This window comes from Felis catus, chromosome C1, assembly GCF_018350175.1.
Source record: "Felis catus isolate Fca126 chromosome C1, F.catus_Fca126_mat1.0, whole genome shotgun sequence".
In the NCBI taxonomy this organism is placed as follows: Eukaryota; Metazoa; Chordata; class Mammalia; order Carnivora; family Felidae; genus Felis; species Felis catus.
Window position 1 is genome coordinate 161,281,948 of NC_058375.1, and position 17,456 is coordinate 161,299,403.

The 17,456-nt window shown below is 43.5% G+C and overlaps 1 protein-coding gene across 12 annotated transcripts in view; it reads left to right on the plus strand.

Moving 5' to 3' along the window:
* RAPGEF4 (Rap guanine nucleotide exchange factor 4) overlaps nt 1–17,456 on the plus strand; it is a 291,293-nt gene that overhangs the window by 146,700 nt on the left and 127,137 nt on the right. For 11 of the 12 annotated variants that reach the window (XM_023259461.2, XM_023259462.2, XM_045033954.1 and 8 more), the window contains one exon: nt 16,659–16,731. In XM_023259461.2, coding sequence (XP_023115229.1) covers nt 16,659–16,731 — 73 coding nt within the window. Of the gene's footprint in view, nt 1–2,195; nt 2,215–16,658; nt 16,732–17,456 lie in introns of those variants that run through there. The other variant, XM_045033953.1, reaches the window with a different exon arrangement.

The following is a 17,456-nucleotide window of genomic DNA, read 5'->3' on the forward strand; positions in this document are numbered from 1 at the left end:
CTGCATGCTATAGGCACAGAGAAGCCTACGCACACCAGTTCTCCTGGTGTTCCATGCTCCTGTGTGGGGAGCTGCCTGCGGGAGGGATGGTCAGAGTTGGCTTCATGCAGGTAAAATCAGGGTGTATGCTTCAGCAGAGCGTACCCAGAAGTTCCAGAAAATGACTTTTCCGCATCTTTTTTCTGATCCCTCCTTCTGGCAGCCAGGTGGATATATTCAGTAGGTTAGGTGCACATCCTGAAGTCCACATGGTGTTTTCTCTTTTTTAAACAGCTTTATTGAGACATAATTCACATACCATACAATTTGCCCACTTAAAGTGTACAACTCAATAGCTTTTAGCAGGTTGTGTAACCACCACCACAATCAATTTTAGAACATTTTTATCACCCCAAAAAGACAAACCACACCCCGGTTAGTGGTCTCTTGAGAACCAGATTGGGATACATTAATTCAGCCAAACAAAGGTGAACACTCATTTCAATGGGAGGCTTTTAAATGAGAGTTATCTTTGGAATTTCCTTCTTCGCTGCATGTCTTAGCTTCCTGGCGTAGCAACTACATTCAATGCTTATAAATAGCGTGTGTACAGAACTTTGCAGTGTGCAAAGTGTCGTGTGTCATACTTCAGGTGAGAGGCTTGACTGGCAGCATGACAAGACTGAGGGTGAGAGGCCCCCAGGTGGCTGACCTCAGGGAGAGGAGCTGTGTTATTTGGCAAAATTAGAGGGCCAGGCCTACAGGCTGGAACCAGGACATCTGAACAACCTGCACATAAGCGTGTCGGGTCTGGTCTGGGAAAGTAGATGCAAGCTGAGAAGAGGGATGTGGGTCCCAGGAGGATTCCAATCCAGGAGTTGTGGGTTTGAGGGCCAAGCATCAAGGTGGAAGATCCTCAAAGCAGGAGGCAAAGAACTGAAAGGGAGGTGGAGATCATGGTAAACATCAAGATGGGGATTAGGTCCGCTCCTGAGGAAGGAGGAGCTGGCATGGACACAGGAGAGCCAGGAAGAAGTGTCATGGAGCTGCCGAATCCTGCACCCTGTGAACGCATCCTGCTGGCCAGCGCTGGTATCACCCAGACCAGCACCCCTTTGCTCTATTGGAATAGTGCTGGTTCTTCCTTTCTTCTCTGCAACATCTCTCCCACCCCCTTCCCTTCCTCGGGCCTGCCTCACTCTGTGGGCCCATTTAGACAGTCTCTGGTCAAGACTCAAATCCTTCCCTTTGGCCAGCTCCTTCCTTACACCCACAGATGAGATGAGGGGTTGGGGGGTGGGTGGAGAAGGGTTAGACAAGATCCGCCTGGGAGCTGGGGTCCAGATTTAGAGTCACTCACCTGGCTGCTTCCCTCCTGGGCTGTCCCCATGTCTGTCCTTAATGGTGTCGTTTTCAGCTTGACACTTTCACTGAAGGAAGGAGAATCCTTTTTGTCTGGATTAGCTGCATACCGTCCAGGAAAGCAGTTGGCAATATTGCCTTCCCCTGTGAGGCTGCTAAAAAAAATTTTAATAAGGTACTCCTCTACTCCCTCAAGTTTTCTCTTCTCAACATTGTTCTACCTCTCTGATGCAATATGCTATAATTTCCCCCCGAAGTTTAAACACAAAGTTTAAACAAAGTTTAATCACTATATTCAATAGATGTGATACTTAAGCTATAGATGTATTGATTTGGAGGAAAAGGTAATATTATTTTTAAAACATCAGGAATTTTATTTAAACCTGCAATAAAATCAAGACTATCTCTGTGTGTTACAAATATTGGAAAGCACACATTTGTGTTTTATGGTTTGGGTTTTCATAATCATTGTACACTTGTATCATCTTGTTTAGATTTTTGTGTTGACTGATAGAAAGGTTGTTTCTTTCCTTCTAGCACCATAGAGATCATTTATAGCAAAGTCCAATGTAGGCATATTCTGACTGCAGAATTGACATTTGAAGTTGAGTTTCTAGATTGCAGAAAATTCTGTTTTGGTGTGTGATCAAAGGTTAATCTGAATGGAGCAGTTAGACTGTTCAGCTCTGTTAACATTGGAGATGGGACATCCAGTGTCCTTGGTCCTCATGGAAGCCAGAATGCACTTCCCAGAAAACCTGGTTACAAAAGCTGTAAGGGCAGTGGCCAACAATCACAATGACTACTAAAAGGGCTTAGAAAATTCCAGTTTGATAGAGGATGGCATTGAGACCCAAGGGATCCTCTGGTCTGGTGAGTGGGGCCTGGGGAAAGTTTTGCCAACAGTGAGAGTGAAAAATATTTGTCACAGCAGGCAGTATTTCAGGCCAGAATTAGCAGTGGAAAGGACAAGAGGTAGCCCTTAGGGAAGACAGGCAGACAAGGGCAAGGCAGGCTGTGGACTGCATTGAGGGCCAGCAAAATACAAACAAACAAACATATACTCATTGAGGAGTAAAGGCCAAAGCCCAGGTATGGGGGCCATGTGAGGTGGGATTAGGGGAAGGCTGTGGCTTTGTAGCTCTGGGGTGCTGTCCTTCACCCTCTTGCACCCCTCTCCCCACATGCCAGGTACGTGGACACATGACGCCCAGGGGCAGCGCTGGCCCTTCCCAGCCAGTGGGGACAGAGTTTCCGCTCTGATAAGGACTAGCTGCAGAAGCAGAGGTTGTTGGACCTATGAAGTGCAGGCAGAGCCTGTGAGTTGGGGAAGGCAGATGTTGACAGGATAAACGCATTAAGAGTAATCCTTTTGGGGCACCTGGGTGGCTCAGTCAGTTAAGCATCTGACTTCAGCTCAGGTCATGATCTCGCGGTTCGTGACTTCAAACCCCGCGTCGGCCTCTGTGCTGACAGCTCAGAGCCTGGAGCCTGCTTGGGATTCTGTGTTTCTGTCTTTCTCTGCCCCTTCCCCCCACCAAAAGTAAATAAACACTAAAAAAAGAGAGGAATCCTTTCAAGTTTCAACTCCCAACCCCTTTTCATTTTTTGGTAACTTATAATTTTGATGTAATTTCAAGTATACCCAGAAAAGTTGGAAGGGTGATATAAAGAACTCTCCTAGACTCGACTGCACTTCTGACTCTTGTTTTGGCTTGCTCTTTCTCCCTCTCTCTCTCTCTTTTTTTTTTTTTTTTGAATCATTTGTAAGTTGAGAAGTTGTACTCCTTTACCCCTAAATACTAAATATTTCAGGGCATGTGTCTTTAGAACAAGAACAATTTCTTCTATAACCACAACACAGTTATCAAAAGCTGTAAATCTGTTTCCTTTTAACAGTAATACTCAAACACCATCTTAATAGTTTACAATTTCTGTTCTATTCTTCTTAAGCTGACAGAGACTGAAATTAAATTTCTTTTTTCTTCTGACAGCGTTAGGGGAGAGAACACACGCATTTTTTTCTTCAGCTGTATGGGAAGCCTTTGCCAAGGTTACAGATACATAGTTGGCACTCAGTGGAGTTACAACATAATGACACCAATTAGATAAAGCCATCGGAGAGATCAAAGAAATTTTCTGAGTGATATGCTTGCATATTTGTTTGCTTGGAATTAAATTTTTACAGTGCTCTCTCATTTTCATGAATATAGCTGAAATCTCCACTTGATAACACCCTTATATATGATCTTTATCTTTTTGCTTTACATTCAGGGAAGGTATTTTGATTCAGTATATTTTCCAGATTTCCCCCAGTTGGGTTAAATGGAGAAGTGGGCAAAAAAAAAAAATGAGGTGTCTAACAAAAAAGCAATGGGGAAATGTGTTCTGATAGCAAAAGCCACCCAAAATACATTAATAGAGAAAGAGAGAAAGAAAAAGGATAAAACATCACATACCATATGATCTCATTTGTTTAAAACCAATTGATAGGAAGATAGATAGATACATGTATTGATAGATATTGGTGTGTGTGGAAACATTCTGGAAGTTACAGAAGAAGTGAGTGTCAGCAGTGATTAGCTTGACAGTGGGACTGGGTAAGTCATTAGTAGGGGGAGGGTAAGGAAGGGAGAGGATTATTTTTTTCATTTTATACACCTTGTAGTTCAGTTTTTTATCATGTGTTCTTATTTTATAGAAGTAAAATTTATTTTTGTGAATTTGTATAAAGGGAGGGAGGGTAGGATGTAAGGAGAGACAGGAAGGGAAAAAGAGAGAGAGAAGAGTAGTTAGAACAAAGCCAAAAGGCAAACTTATTAAAAACTGATAGGCCTTAGCAAGTAGCAGCAATAGGCAGAATTACGAAAAAAAATGTTGGATATGTAAAATGAATCATTTTCTACCTTCAGCTATTTATATATAGCTGCCAGTTTTTCCAGCAAGATTTATGCATGGGTCTCTTAAAACTACATTTTCACTAATGAGTGTGTTTTGGCACTAATTCTGGTGGAGCAGACGGGTCACTCTGTCCCCCTGTACTTCCTTTTAACTTACAAAATCGATCATTATCATAGATTTTGATGAGTTAAGTTTAGGTTTTGTTTTTATCAGCATCAACATGCTCCCACTGTCCCTTCTCTGAAAGCAAGAAGCTGATTCATAAAGAGCAAACAAACATCACAGAGATATTTGACCACGTACGTCATACAATTCTAAGTGGCTTCTTTCATCATATCTTCCAGTCATTAGATCTGTTTTTGTAGATCTCCATGCATTAGACAGTTTTTTCCTCCAAGCCTTAGTTTTTTTAAATGGAAATGCACCCCTTAAGCAGAATCAGTGTGAGGAAAAAATCATGATGTAGAGGGAATAGGAACCAATATTTATTGTGTGCCCGGGCTGTGCAGAACTTCACACGGGTTGTCTCATTCAGTCCTTCCATCAACCGTGAGGGGTATATGGTAATATGTCTGGTTTATTATTGAGGAACCGAACCTCAGAGCAGAAATTCTGTCAGTAATTCATTCACTCAACAAATATTCGCTGAAAGCCTGCTATGTCGCAGGCCCTGTGCTCAGTTCTAAGTATGCAATGAGAGAGAACATAGATGTGGTCCCTGCCCTCCTGGTCTGTAGTGGAACAGAGGAGAATGGCATTAAGCCAGCACACATACAGTACATAACCTCACTTTACTTGGGCACACCGGTAAAAGACATGATGGCAAAGACATGATGCCAGGAGAGGAGTCACAAGAGACTAACATAAACTGGGGGCTCAGGGAAGGCCATTCTGAAGAGACCATGGGTCAGCACAGGTGAGCAGATGTTGGCAGGGTCAGTGGCGGGAAGCAGGAGATATAGGAGGCCTGAGGGGAAAGCTCAGTGTGCTAGAGCATCTGAAAGGAGCCAGTATGGCTGGGGAAGAGTGTGGGAGCTGAGACTGGAGGGGAGGCGGGGGCTGGCTTGTGTCAGCTCACAAGTCTGTTAGCATCAGCGGAGGTTTGCAGAACTGGGACGAAGCCCCACATTTGCCTGAATCTTAAAGCTTGTGTCCCCCCACCTCTTTCAGCCCTGCCCACTCCCATACCCCCTCAGACATATGGCATTATACTGTTCTCTTTCACCCTATTTTCCAGAATGGCTAAAGCACTGCCTCCATTATTGACACCTCCTAGTATTCCTACTAGGAGATGTGGGGCCTCATCTGTTAGGTGAGGATAGAGAGGGGACTATAGAAAGTGTGGGGCCTGGGTGAGGCCCCCGAGTTCACACTCTGTAGGAGAAACAGAGTTCAGATTATCTAAAGTAGAGAATTGATAGAAACCAGGAACCACTCAAAGGATTCAAGGCATATAATATTGCATGATGATTAGAAGCTTCCACAACCACACGCCTATATGACCGTGATTCCCAGATGTGTTCAGTAGGGATATATTGGATTTGGATTGATAAGGATGCTGTAAGGTTGTTTATGGCAGCTTGAAGCAGAAATAATAGAAATGATGATAATGAAGGGGGATGAAGAAAGTAAGTGCAAACAATGTGCAAAAGGGCGGAAGTGCTGTAGGAGTTGGGTCTGAATCAATGTAGACAGTCTCCAAAAGTCGAGAGTGGTTGAAGCTGAGAAGTACCCAACTCCAGGCTATCGAGTTCCATCAGGGTACAAAACAGATAAAAGTCACTGTCCTTGTATAGTTTCCCTTCTAGTGATCAATGTGCCTGCATATGGCAAAAGCGGGTACTAAACGCCCACTAGAGGTTATAGGGTAGGACTGAAGTTGAGGAGATAGGATAGGTGAGTTATGTATGGATGCTTCTAGAAAAACTTGCTCAGAATAGAACCAAAGAAATTCTTAGTTCCTGGGCTCCAGTGGTTTCAGATTTTGAGAGATGAAGCCAGAAACTTAAACGTCTCTAACATGGGAAGTTCAGATACCTACTTGGGGCAGAAAGTCTTCCTGCCTCCTCTTCTTAGTCCATTTGGGCTGCTATTACAAAACCGGTGTGGCTTGTAAACAACAGAAATTTATTTCTCACAGTCCTGGAAGCTGGAAGTCTGAGGTCAAAGTGCCACATGGCACTTCTCATTGTGACCTCCATTGGCAGCAGGGATGGGGGAGTCTGTGGGGCCTCAGAAGAGCATTGACCCCATTTGTGAGGGCTCCACCCTTATGACTTAAGAACCCCCACAAAGTCCCCACCATCACGTTAGGTGTTAGGATTTCAACTTAGGAATTTGGGCGGCGGGGGGATACATCCAGACCACAGCACCCATTGAATTACTATTTACTATCTCCCTCTTGCTCTGTCTACTCCCCTATGTGTGGTATATTGTAGACCCAGAAAGCAAAAGCAAAATGTTGGTAGTTTGCTCTAATGGGATGACAGTCATAGGCTGTTACTGTGAAATGATCCTTTATTTTAGGTTTTTAAATGATCAGTGCATCCTAATGCTGTATGATCAACATTTAAGCACTTTCTTGGAATTTGCATGTTTCCATGATATATGTATTACTGATAGTCTTGTTAGTTTCATAAGTGCTGGGCTTGATTGTTCTAATTCAGAGTAACTGTATTAATATCCACCACCCTTAAAGAGTCATATGCTTAAATAAAATGTCAACCAACTGTTTTTTCTATAAACAAGGAGGCAGAGGCTATTTTTTCAACATGCATAGTCACACTTATACATTAGATGGAGTAGGTACAGCCTTAGTGAAAAGAGAGCTATGAGAATGGACTGTGCAATAATAGCTCCACAGCAGAGTATTTTATGATTCATTTAAGTAGCACTGACCTACTGTGTGTGTGTCTTGCTTTCAATTTGTGTTTCCCTAAGAGAAACTCACGGCTAATTTAATTACTCAAATATGCAGAGCATGCACTAACTTAAATTATAATCATTCCAGTGAGCCCCCAGAAATCCCCAAGCTTTTTAGTCATATTAAAAGTAGAGATGTGTTGAGACACCTGAGGGACTCAGTTGGTTAAGCATCTGGCTTCGGCTTACGTCATGATCTCATGGTTCATGGGTTCGAGTCCCACATCAGGTTCTGTGCTGACAGCCCAGAGCCTAGAGCCTGCTTCGGATTCTGTGTCTCCCTCTCTCTCTGCCCCTCCCCTGCTCTCACTCTGTCTCTCTCTCATAAATAAACATTAAAAAAAAGATTTGGGTGGCTCAGTCGGTTAAGCGTCCAGCTTCGGCTCAGGTCATGAACCACAGTTCATGGGTTTGAGCCCCGCGTTGGGCTCTGTATTGACAGCTCAGAACCTGGAGCCTGCTTCATATTCTGTCTCTGTCTCTCTCTCTCTGCCCCTCCCCTGCTTGTGCACTCCCTCTCTCTCTCTCAAATATAAATAAACATTTAAAAAAAATTTTTTTAAATATTTGGAAAAAACAAAGTATAGATGTGTTGAATGTGCTTGAATAAGAAATCTGAGCCTTTAAGGTCATTGACTGTAGGTAGTTGGAGATTGCCTTACCCCTAGGAATGAAGTACCTTTACCCCCTACTTCACATCTCCTTCTCTTACTTCTCCTCCACTTTCAGGTCTGTCTCTCCCTTAAGGGCCCAATGCCTTCCTTGTTTTCCCATGAAAAACATTCTCCAGGCAGCAGCCAAAATGATCATTTAGAGACACGTATCTGTTCTTGTCATTTCTCTACTTAAACTACTCTGTGTGGTATGAGGGTGCTGTTCAGAATCCTCACTGTGACCTGAAAGGCCTTACCTGTTCAGTCCCTGCACTGCTCAGCCTCACCGCCTTCCCCTCTCCCCAGACCCCTGTCCTGACTCTCTGTCCCACCTGGCCTGGTCTCTTAATATCACACCTGTTCCTCCTCTACCTGGAGGGCTGTTGTTCTCCATGCCCCCTGCCCCTTACCCCCAACCCTCCTCAGCCTCAGATTCTGTGTCTGTGTCCTGACTCTGTAATCTGAATTTGCCCCACCCCCTACCATGCGCCAGTGGGAGAGAGAATTTCAAACAGGTGCGTTTTTTTTTTAATTTTTTTTAATGCTTATTTATTTTTGACAGAGAGAGAGAGAGAGAGATAGAGCATGAGTGGGAGAGGGGCAGAGAGAGGGAGACACAGAATCGGAAAGCACAGATTCGGAGACCCCGACGCGGGGCTCAAACCCACAGACCGCGAGATCATGACCTGGGCCAAAGTCGGACACTCAACCAACTGAGCCATCCAGGTGCCCCCAAACAGGTGCACTTTGAGTGAGACTTTATTTGCTTGTCTGCAGGGTCATCTTGCTTGGGCTTTAGCCTAGCACTCTAAATGACTCAGGGTTGGAAATTTTCTCTATTAGGACTATCGTTGTGATTATCACACTCCAAACTACTGCTCTTGGCAGGTTAGTCGTGAATTAAAAATGGCCAGGAGTTGGCAAGCAGAATTTTGCTTCCATTTAGAAATATCTATCTTAGGACCAAAGGATATAATTAAATATCATTGAAGACATGGTGATGGAAGTTATTTGAGTCCTATTATGCGAATGCTATAGAAATCGAGAAACAGGGAAACAAAATCACTTGGCATAAGAGGTAAACTCAGTCCAGCCAGTGATCTGCTGTGGGAGAAGCAATAACAGCTTTAAGAGGGTAAACATAAAAATTCTGCTTGAAGGTTTCCATTTACAACTGCTTTGCTTTTCCCCTTCTTTCCTGTTCTTCCTATGTTTGAGAATTCTCTAGCTCTCTGAGATTTTAGAGCAATGTGCCATGGCCAGTTTCACATCACATATTGCACACAATACAGAAGTCATGAAAAATTCTTACCAAGAAACCAAAAACAGGGGGCCTAAACGTTAGATCCCTATTGTAAGCTCCTTTCCCAAATACTCCTAATGCTTTCAGAGAAAGTACAGGTAATTTGTTTGTCATTACATTTTACAAACTCGGCTTTACTGGGTTGGCAGAACCCAGTGCAGATGTAATGAGTGGGATGTTATGACAGGATATATAGCCTCAGACCCCCAGAGTGGCCCTCTTCTATTCTGCCCCAATCTTGGCCCCCTCCACACACACCTCTACCATGAGCTCGTATTAGTGCTTTCCTGTTCAGAACACATCCCCTCTCCCCCAGGTGTTCACAGCAATGCCTATCAGTCGTCCTTATGACTTCCTGTTTTTAATGCTTTTCTAGCACTGATACCCCAGCCTAAGGATGCCACTTGTGCTCTCCCTGCAACCTGATGATCTCCTAGGCAGAGGGGCGGGGGGACAGAGGGACTGTTACTGGGAAAGGATGTGCCCAGCACCTCGGCCTAGCTGCTTCTGGCCAGGCAGGAGTATAGTAACAGTTCTGTACCCCCTGGCCCCCCCGTGGGGGCTCCTGCTAGCAGCCTGGGTAGGTCGCGGCAGCAGGCAGCAGCTTGCAGACCCTCAGACAAGGCCTCACAGTGTGTCAGGAAGACCTTCACCTCCAGGGTTGGGAATCATACTCCACTAGGACCCCATTTTCTCTTGTCACAGTGGGTCCAGCTAGGGTTCAAGCTGCCAGCCTTTCTTTATTCTCTGTTAGTCCTGCTTTGTAAACTGAGACATGGCTCTGTTATGCCTCCTCCCCCAGCAGATGCCACTCCACTTTTGTATTCTGGCTCCTGGACTACAGCTGGCTCATACAGAGCCTTTGTGCAAACTAGAAAAAAAAGTTGCCCTAGCTCTGGATGGGAGCAGCACCGGCCTGGGACTCAAGGCGTACAGAGCAGAGCTGGGTTTACCCCCTGACCCCCTTCCACCGGGTGGTTCTACCTGCTTTCCAGTCAGCTTTCTTCAGTGAGGGGGCCATGAGTTGGCTGAGAGACAAACCAGAGTTTAACCTGAGACTGTCATCTTTTGTGTCTTCTTCAAAATATTAGTGTAGCTTGGTGCGCCTGGGTGGCTCAGTTGGTTGAGCATCTGACTCTTGATTTCAGCTTAGGTCCTGATCTCAGTGTTGTGGGATCTAGCCCCACGTTGGGCTCCACACTGAGCATGGAGCCTGCTTGGGATTCTCTCTGTCTCCCTCTGCCCCTCTTCCCACCTCGTGCTTTCTCTCTCTTTCAAATAAAAAATTTTAAAAATACATATTCATGTAGCCTTTAGCACATCTCCACCTGGATTTAGACACAGGCATCTGACCTCACAAGCCCCAGGATGCCATACCCCTCACACTGCCTTCCCTCTTCCCTCTGTTCTCAGCCGCAGACACTGATGTGACTTCATAAACTGGCCAGTTGTAAGTTACAGATTAATTTTTTAAAAATATACTGAGAACAAACTGAGGGTTGATGGGGGTGGGGGAAAGGGGAAAATGGGTGATGGGCATTGAGGAGGGCACCTGTTGGGATGAGCACTGGGTGTTTTATGGAAACCAATTTGACAATAAATTATATTTATATAAAAAAATAAAACACACAAAAATAAAAAATACTCTTTGACTATAAAACAGTTCTGATGGCTAAAAAGCTTTACTTATTTTTGTGACATTATTTTTGGGCTTACTGTCTTGTGCCCTTTCTTTCTTCTTGGACAGTTTTACCATGTGGGTATAAAAATAGGCAGTATACTATAAAATTATTTAAGAAAGTCTATTATTTAAATTCCTATTTCTCCACAGCCCTATTTAACAGACCGGTCAATAGATGTATTATAGGTCTTTACATTATGTATATCCACATCCTCAGTAATGTGAAATTGTCATGAAGAGAATGTTCTTTGCTAAAGCTGAACGGTATCTGCTTGGGAAGCATATCAAATATAGTGTGATTATCTTGATTAATCCTTGGTTGCATTGTTGTTGTTGTTGTTGTTGTTGCTGTTGCTGTTAGCAGCAGCAGCAAGTATATTAAGTGCCTAATATGCGCTGGGCACTTTTATAGATTTTATTTCATACTCTCCCAATGGTCCTGAAAGATGAGACTCTTCACCCAGGCAACTGAAGTAACCAACTTCCTCAAGTTCACACAGGTAGCATGTGGTAGGATCGGAATTAAGACCTGGTTCTTGTACGATTCCGATGTCTGCGTGCTTTTCATAACATCAGAGGTTCTTGGTTTTTTCCACTGAAGTTCTCCAAATGCAGAGGAAATCAATACATACTGCCTGGGGTCTAGACCCTTTGTAGCTAGAAGTAGCCAGCAGCAAGCTCAAAATTTCTTTGAAGTCTCATGCTTTAATCTTTAAAATTTATGCAAATTTAGCTTTCTACTCCATAATATAAAAGTATAAAAGTAATCCTTTAAACTACTTGACATAGAATAAAATGTAAGCTCCAGGAAGAGCTTCTGTTAACCCCTCTCGCACCCCCTTTTGCCCTGCTGTGTTCCATTCCAGGGATCTGTACACCTTTTGAGACGGTCCACAATGCTCTGTGGTGCATCTCTGTTAAATTCTCAGTACCAATTTTGTTGATAAACCTTTCAGGTACAGAGCAACCTGTCACTCGGCCAATTCTCAACCATAGGAGTCTTTCTAACAGAGGGTAGAATCCTTAATACCTCGTAGACAAATCCTAAATTGGTCTTTGTTGATTCTTTATAGAGATCTTTGAGTGACATCTCTGGCTGGAAGTTCAGGGATTAGTCTTGTGATTTGTAAACTTTTATTTTTTAGAAGCGAAAGTCATCTTTCAGATGAAATTGCTTTTCGAACTCTAATTTATAAAACAATTACAAGGGAAGACACTCTAGTTGCCATAGGGGCTGAGGTTTTGTTTGCATGGTACCCTTGCCTGAGGGTCCTCCAACCCACCAGAGTTCTTCCCAAGGAACCCTTGATCTAATTTAGAGCACCCACTTTATGGACGATATTGAAGTCAGAGAGCTCAGAAGACTTGTCAGATTGACCCAGATGACTAGTGACAAAGCCAGGAGCAGATCCTAAGAACGAGTCCTACCGAATTCTTCTAAGACCCTGGAAGACCCTTGTGGTTCTCTTGTCATGTGAATAACTGATTTCCTAACTGCCCTCAGAGTTCCTGCAGGGCTAGGGAGTGGGAACTGTTAAACAATCCTCCAGCTAGGGCCCTTACACAGTGAGGATCTGTGTCTGTGGCAGTTAAAGGTATAGCTCTTTCCCAGGTGCATGTGGTGATTTTAAAATGATTGAGTGATGGTGGAAGCCTAAAAAAATGAAATAAAATAAAATAAAATAAAATAAAATAAAATAAAATAAAATAAAATAAAATAAAATGATTGAGTGAGGGCATTTCAATTATTGATGTGTTAGAATGTGTTGGGGTCCAGGGAAAGGTTTTGCAGGGAGAGGTCAACTGGGGCCCCAGGAGGACATTGTCAAGGGACTGAACTGGGCCACTGCACACCCCCAGCAGCCAGGGTGTGGGAGGCATGTGGGAGTGACGTTGGGTAAACACCATAAACACCATGTTCCAGAGGTGCTGGGTCACCTCTGGAGAGCTGCTGACTCAGGTTAAAGTTCACCTTGTGCTGACTTTCATATGGGAGTCTTGGTGAATTCCCTTCAGTTTCAGTCTGTTACTCAGAAAGCGTGGCATGGCTTCAAACGTCTATGAAGAGACCAACCACCCCACAATCTAGGTTTACTAATCCATTCATCTCTCGTTTTTCAGTTCATCACTTGAGCACCAATAAGTGCGATAAAAGGTAGCCCATTTCCGCACCCTGGGGAATCCTCCATTTCCCCACTCTGAAAGATTTTATAGTCAAAGTGAATTATTCCCAGCTCCACATGTTTAAGAGAGAAGGGCTGTCTGCTCATTCCACTGCCATCGTTATCCCTTTCTGTATGCCACTGCAAGCCAGCGCCGCCAGTCTGGCCCCAGGCAGACAACCACAGTGGGTGATGAACAGGGAAAACTAAGTCCCTCTCCCATGTGACCTTCAGCCACCTAGATCTCTTTCCCAGAGGCAGTCGTTCATACTACTTTCTTGTGTATGTGTCCAGAGATAGGCTATGTATTTACAAATCCTTATAAATATTCACATATGCACATATTTATCCTCACAAAATGATAGCGTACAGTGCTGTGGAGATCATTTTTTTTTTAATGTTTATTTTTTGAGAGGGAGAGAGACAGAGCGTGAGCAAGGGAAAAGCAGCAAGAGAGGGAGACACAGAATCCAAAGCAGGATCCAGGCTCTGAGCTGTTGGCACAGAGCCCGACGCGGGGCCCGAACTCACAAACTGTGAAATCATGACCTGAGCTGAAGTCAGACGCTTAACCGACTGAGCCCCCCGTGCACCCCTGGAGACTATTCTATATCAGCAGGTAGTGCTGCTTCATTCATGGCTGCATAATATTCCAACATCATCTATTCATCAGGAAATAACCCATCTTTACTTATCAGGAAGTAGCCCAGGTGCCATCTACTTGTGGACATCTGAGTTATTTTCTCTTTGAGGCTGTTATTTTGTCTGCTATTACCAACAGATATGCCTGTCTGCCTATGTATTCAGGTATTTCAGGAGGTCCTATTTCTGCCCTCTAAGGGAGGGTCTTTCCTCAAAGGAAATACAGATTTTTAAATGTGATGGATGCTTCCAAACTGCCTTCCTCTGAGGTTGCATCATTTTACATTCCCGTAAGCAATGTCTGAGATCACCAATTGTACGTTAGTAAATTTTTTGAAGCTTTGCCAAGTCTGACAAGTAAAAAAGGACATGGCACTCTATAGTTTTAATGTGCCTTTCTGTCGTGAATGAGGTTCAGCATCTTTTCAGACGACAGGTTCTTTTGTAGACTGTTTTTTAAGTGGTGCTTGGAAGATGACATGCTGCTGGAAGACCAAGCTGTATGCAGATTATATGTAAATCATTTAGGAGTCCCAATTTTCTGACACAGGTTTTATTTCCGTGAGCTGTTTTTATCCTGATTGGTATAGAGTGCTCTGCACTGTGCTACACAAGAAATCAATTTCCCTGATTATGCAGATGTTTTCTAAAAAGTGTCCCATCAATTTTGAAAGGCTGGCTTCTTATGTGTAGGTATTAATATTTCAACCCTGTTTTTGCAATCTCCACTATGCCAAAAGTTGTTCTGCTAAGACCGATGTTGTCTTATTAAAGTACTTTATAAATTCAATTCAGCAATGGCATTTATGAAACATAAATTTGAACATCAAATGGATATTATGGAAATGTTACATTTCTTAGTTGTGATAGTGACATTGTAGTTTTGTTTGTATCTGAAATATTTATGGATCAAATGATATGATATCTGGGATTTGCTTCAAAATAATTCTGGAAAGGGTGGGTGGATAGGAGTGTAGAGGAAACAACATTGGTCATGAGTTAATAATTATTGAGGCTACATGTTAGGTATGTGTTATTCTGTTTTTATATATGTTTGAAATTCTCCATAAAATTTCTAAAATTCGACAGATAAGTGTTTAGTTCATATTAGGCGTAAGCCATGGTGCTCTGTGTTGCAGGAGATAAGACACTTCATAAGTGCAAAGGGCCCATCTGCTTATTTTCTGCAGGAAGCCCAGTGCCTGGGACATTGTCTGCATATAGTAGGTGTTTAATGCATGCATATCCTGAAAACTAGCCCACCTTCTGCTCTCCAGAGGGTTGCTCTATTTTCTGTTACCAGGAGCAACAGCCATAATGATGTGCCCCATGAACGAACAAGCAACAGACCAAGTGCTATGAAAGAAGGCAAAGGCCTGTTCACTTAGGGGTCAGGGGATGCTTCCGTGGAGCTCATGGGAACTGGCATAGAGGTGCCTGGGACAAAGAACATCCGCTGCATCCGAAACAACATTTATAAGCAAAGCAGATTGCTCCTTTAACTTAACATGGATTATTTCTTTTAAGAGCCTGGTAGGGAGTTGCTAACAATAAGAAGAACTCAAAAGGCTGTGGGGGGGGGGGGGGGTCACAAAACCTTCTTAGAACATATACCAGTCCCCATCTGCTCTCTGTGAGCCTGTTTTGTTCGGAGTCCAGCATAATATCATGCCCAGAAATGTGTTTAATCAGTGCTCTCTCAGGAGGAAGAAGAGTGGATGGTGTCATAAGAAAGAAGAGAATCAGAGCTGAGAAGCTATCAAAGGAAATGTCAGGAATTCAGGGTGATAGATTAGTCCTGTGGGTATGTTTGAGTGATTAGTTAACTCAGAGGCAGGGAAAATCGTGATTTTTAATGTTTGCATGCAGGTGTTAGTATAGTTGCTTCAGAGTGAGAAGAAAAAAGGATTAAAAAAAAGAAAAAAAGCCAGTCACATCTTGACTAGAAGAAGGCTCTTTTGAGAAATCATCAATGTTGCATTACAAACACCATTCACATCTACCAAATGGGCCAGATGGTTGCTCAAACACTGCATGTCGCCAGCTGCCCATTGCTACAGATGAAGGCTTTTCTGCTGACGTCTGTGTAACCCACAAACACATTATAGAGTGTTGATTCTTTTGATGCCATTTAACACTTATGTGTCATCATAATTATAAACCATAAATATACATGACACCATGCAATAAATAAAATTGCCTGGCTTTCATTCTGAGAGGGGAGGAGGCTGTATTTATTACCTGAGAAGACAGGATGTCTAATGTCTATTTTCCATTCTTTGTAAATGTCATCCCTCTCTCAGTGGATGGTCTAAAAGGCTTTCTGCTCACCAAGCCTTATTCCTTCAAAACAGCACAGACTCTGGGGGCTCATCGATGTCACTGAGCCCCAGGTTTTAAGGCATGCCTGGCCCAAAAGCGAGGGGATTCAATTCAGAGGAATCCAAATAGTCCTAAATGAAGTCAAACCATTCTATTTGACAACATACCGAAAGTTCTGTAGGGGTCACGCAACGGGCAGGTGTACAGAGTAAAAGAAGCAGGTAAATGGAAGCGAATCAGCTTCTTTCAAAACTGACGTTTTCCAGAGATGCGTTTCTTTTTACTTTGAAAGAAAGCTGATTCAGTACCATTCACCTATTAAGAAGGCAGCACAATTATTTGTATCTGCCTCTATAAAAACCAAGTGTCTGTGCCTTCCACAAAAACCCAAGCATGTGTTTGCTGGAGTGAGAAGCAGGGCAAGAGGTGGAGGGAGGGTAGAAGCCCATGCAGTTGGGTTAGTCAGTAACGAGTACTTAAATGAACTGGCTGGGATGGTACCCCTGCCTGGGCGGGGGCAGGGGGCACTTTCTGTCTCATCCAGGAAGACCTCTTATAACACAGCATCTTTATTTTAGACCACGGATCCCAGACAGCACGTTTCATGGCTCTATAAATACTCGAGTCAGATGCTTCCTGACACCCAACATTTCTGCTTTTTATTGTGTAAATAAATGAATGCCCCACGTGAGTCAATATCTGTGCATTGACTTGACAATTTTGTCTTTCAGAAATATCGACAGTACATGGCAGGACTGCTGGCTCCTCCTTATGGTGTTATGGAAACGGGCTCTAACAATGACAGTAAGTGAAAAATGTGAACATTTTGCCTCTAAGAGTCCGTTGTGTGTTATGCGTTTTTATGTGACAAAAAATATGTCCTACACCAGCGTGACAGAGTAAGTCATCAGACTCTTGTGTGGCTAAACAGACTTGCCAGCCTACACTTGAGTCATTTTTAAAAACTGTTAATATAGTATTATTTTGTGGTCTGACCTGCTAGAAGGAGGTGTGCTTTGGTACCAGATGGAACTTCATACTTCAAACGCTTTCCCAAAATCTCTTCATTTTATGGTGAATTCTAGTGTTTCTGTGCTCTTTGTAAAACGGGATTTATGAATTGTGTTTGTCTCAGCCACATCTAGACACCTGAGAGCCCCACCTCTTTTTGTTTTGATGCTCTTGGTCAAGGAGAGAAACAGCGTGAGTCATTATTTATTCTTTGTAAATCACGGCCTCTTTAAATTCCAGGCCTTTGATGCGACCAGTCTCTGGCTGATCACAAAAAGCAGGAAGTTTTTCTCTGTGGTACTTTCTTCTCATGAGTGTCCACTAGACTCAAAGAAGTCCTGAGTCTGTCTGTTCCCGCGTGTCGGGAGCACGTCTTGAGCGCTTGTTACTGGCCCTGGGAGTTGCTCGTTGCCGAGTCCCCTTATTCGAACAGCCCTTGAACCTGTACGGGTGGCAAGGTGGCCAGGGCTGAGGTTTTTGGAGCTGTAGTACTTCAACAGCTAGACAGCGAGATGAAC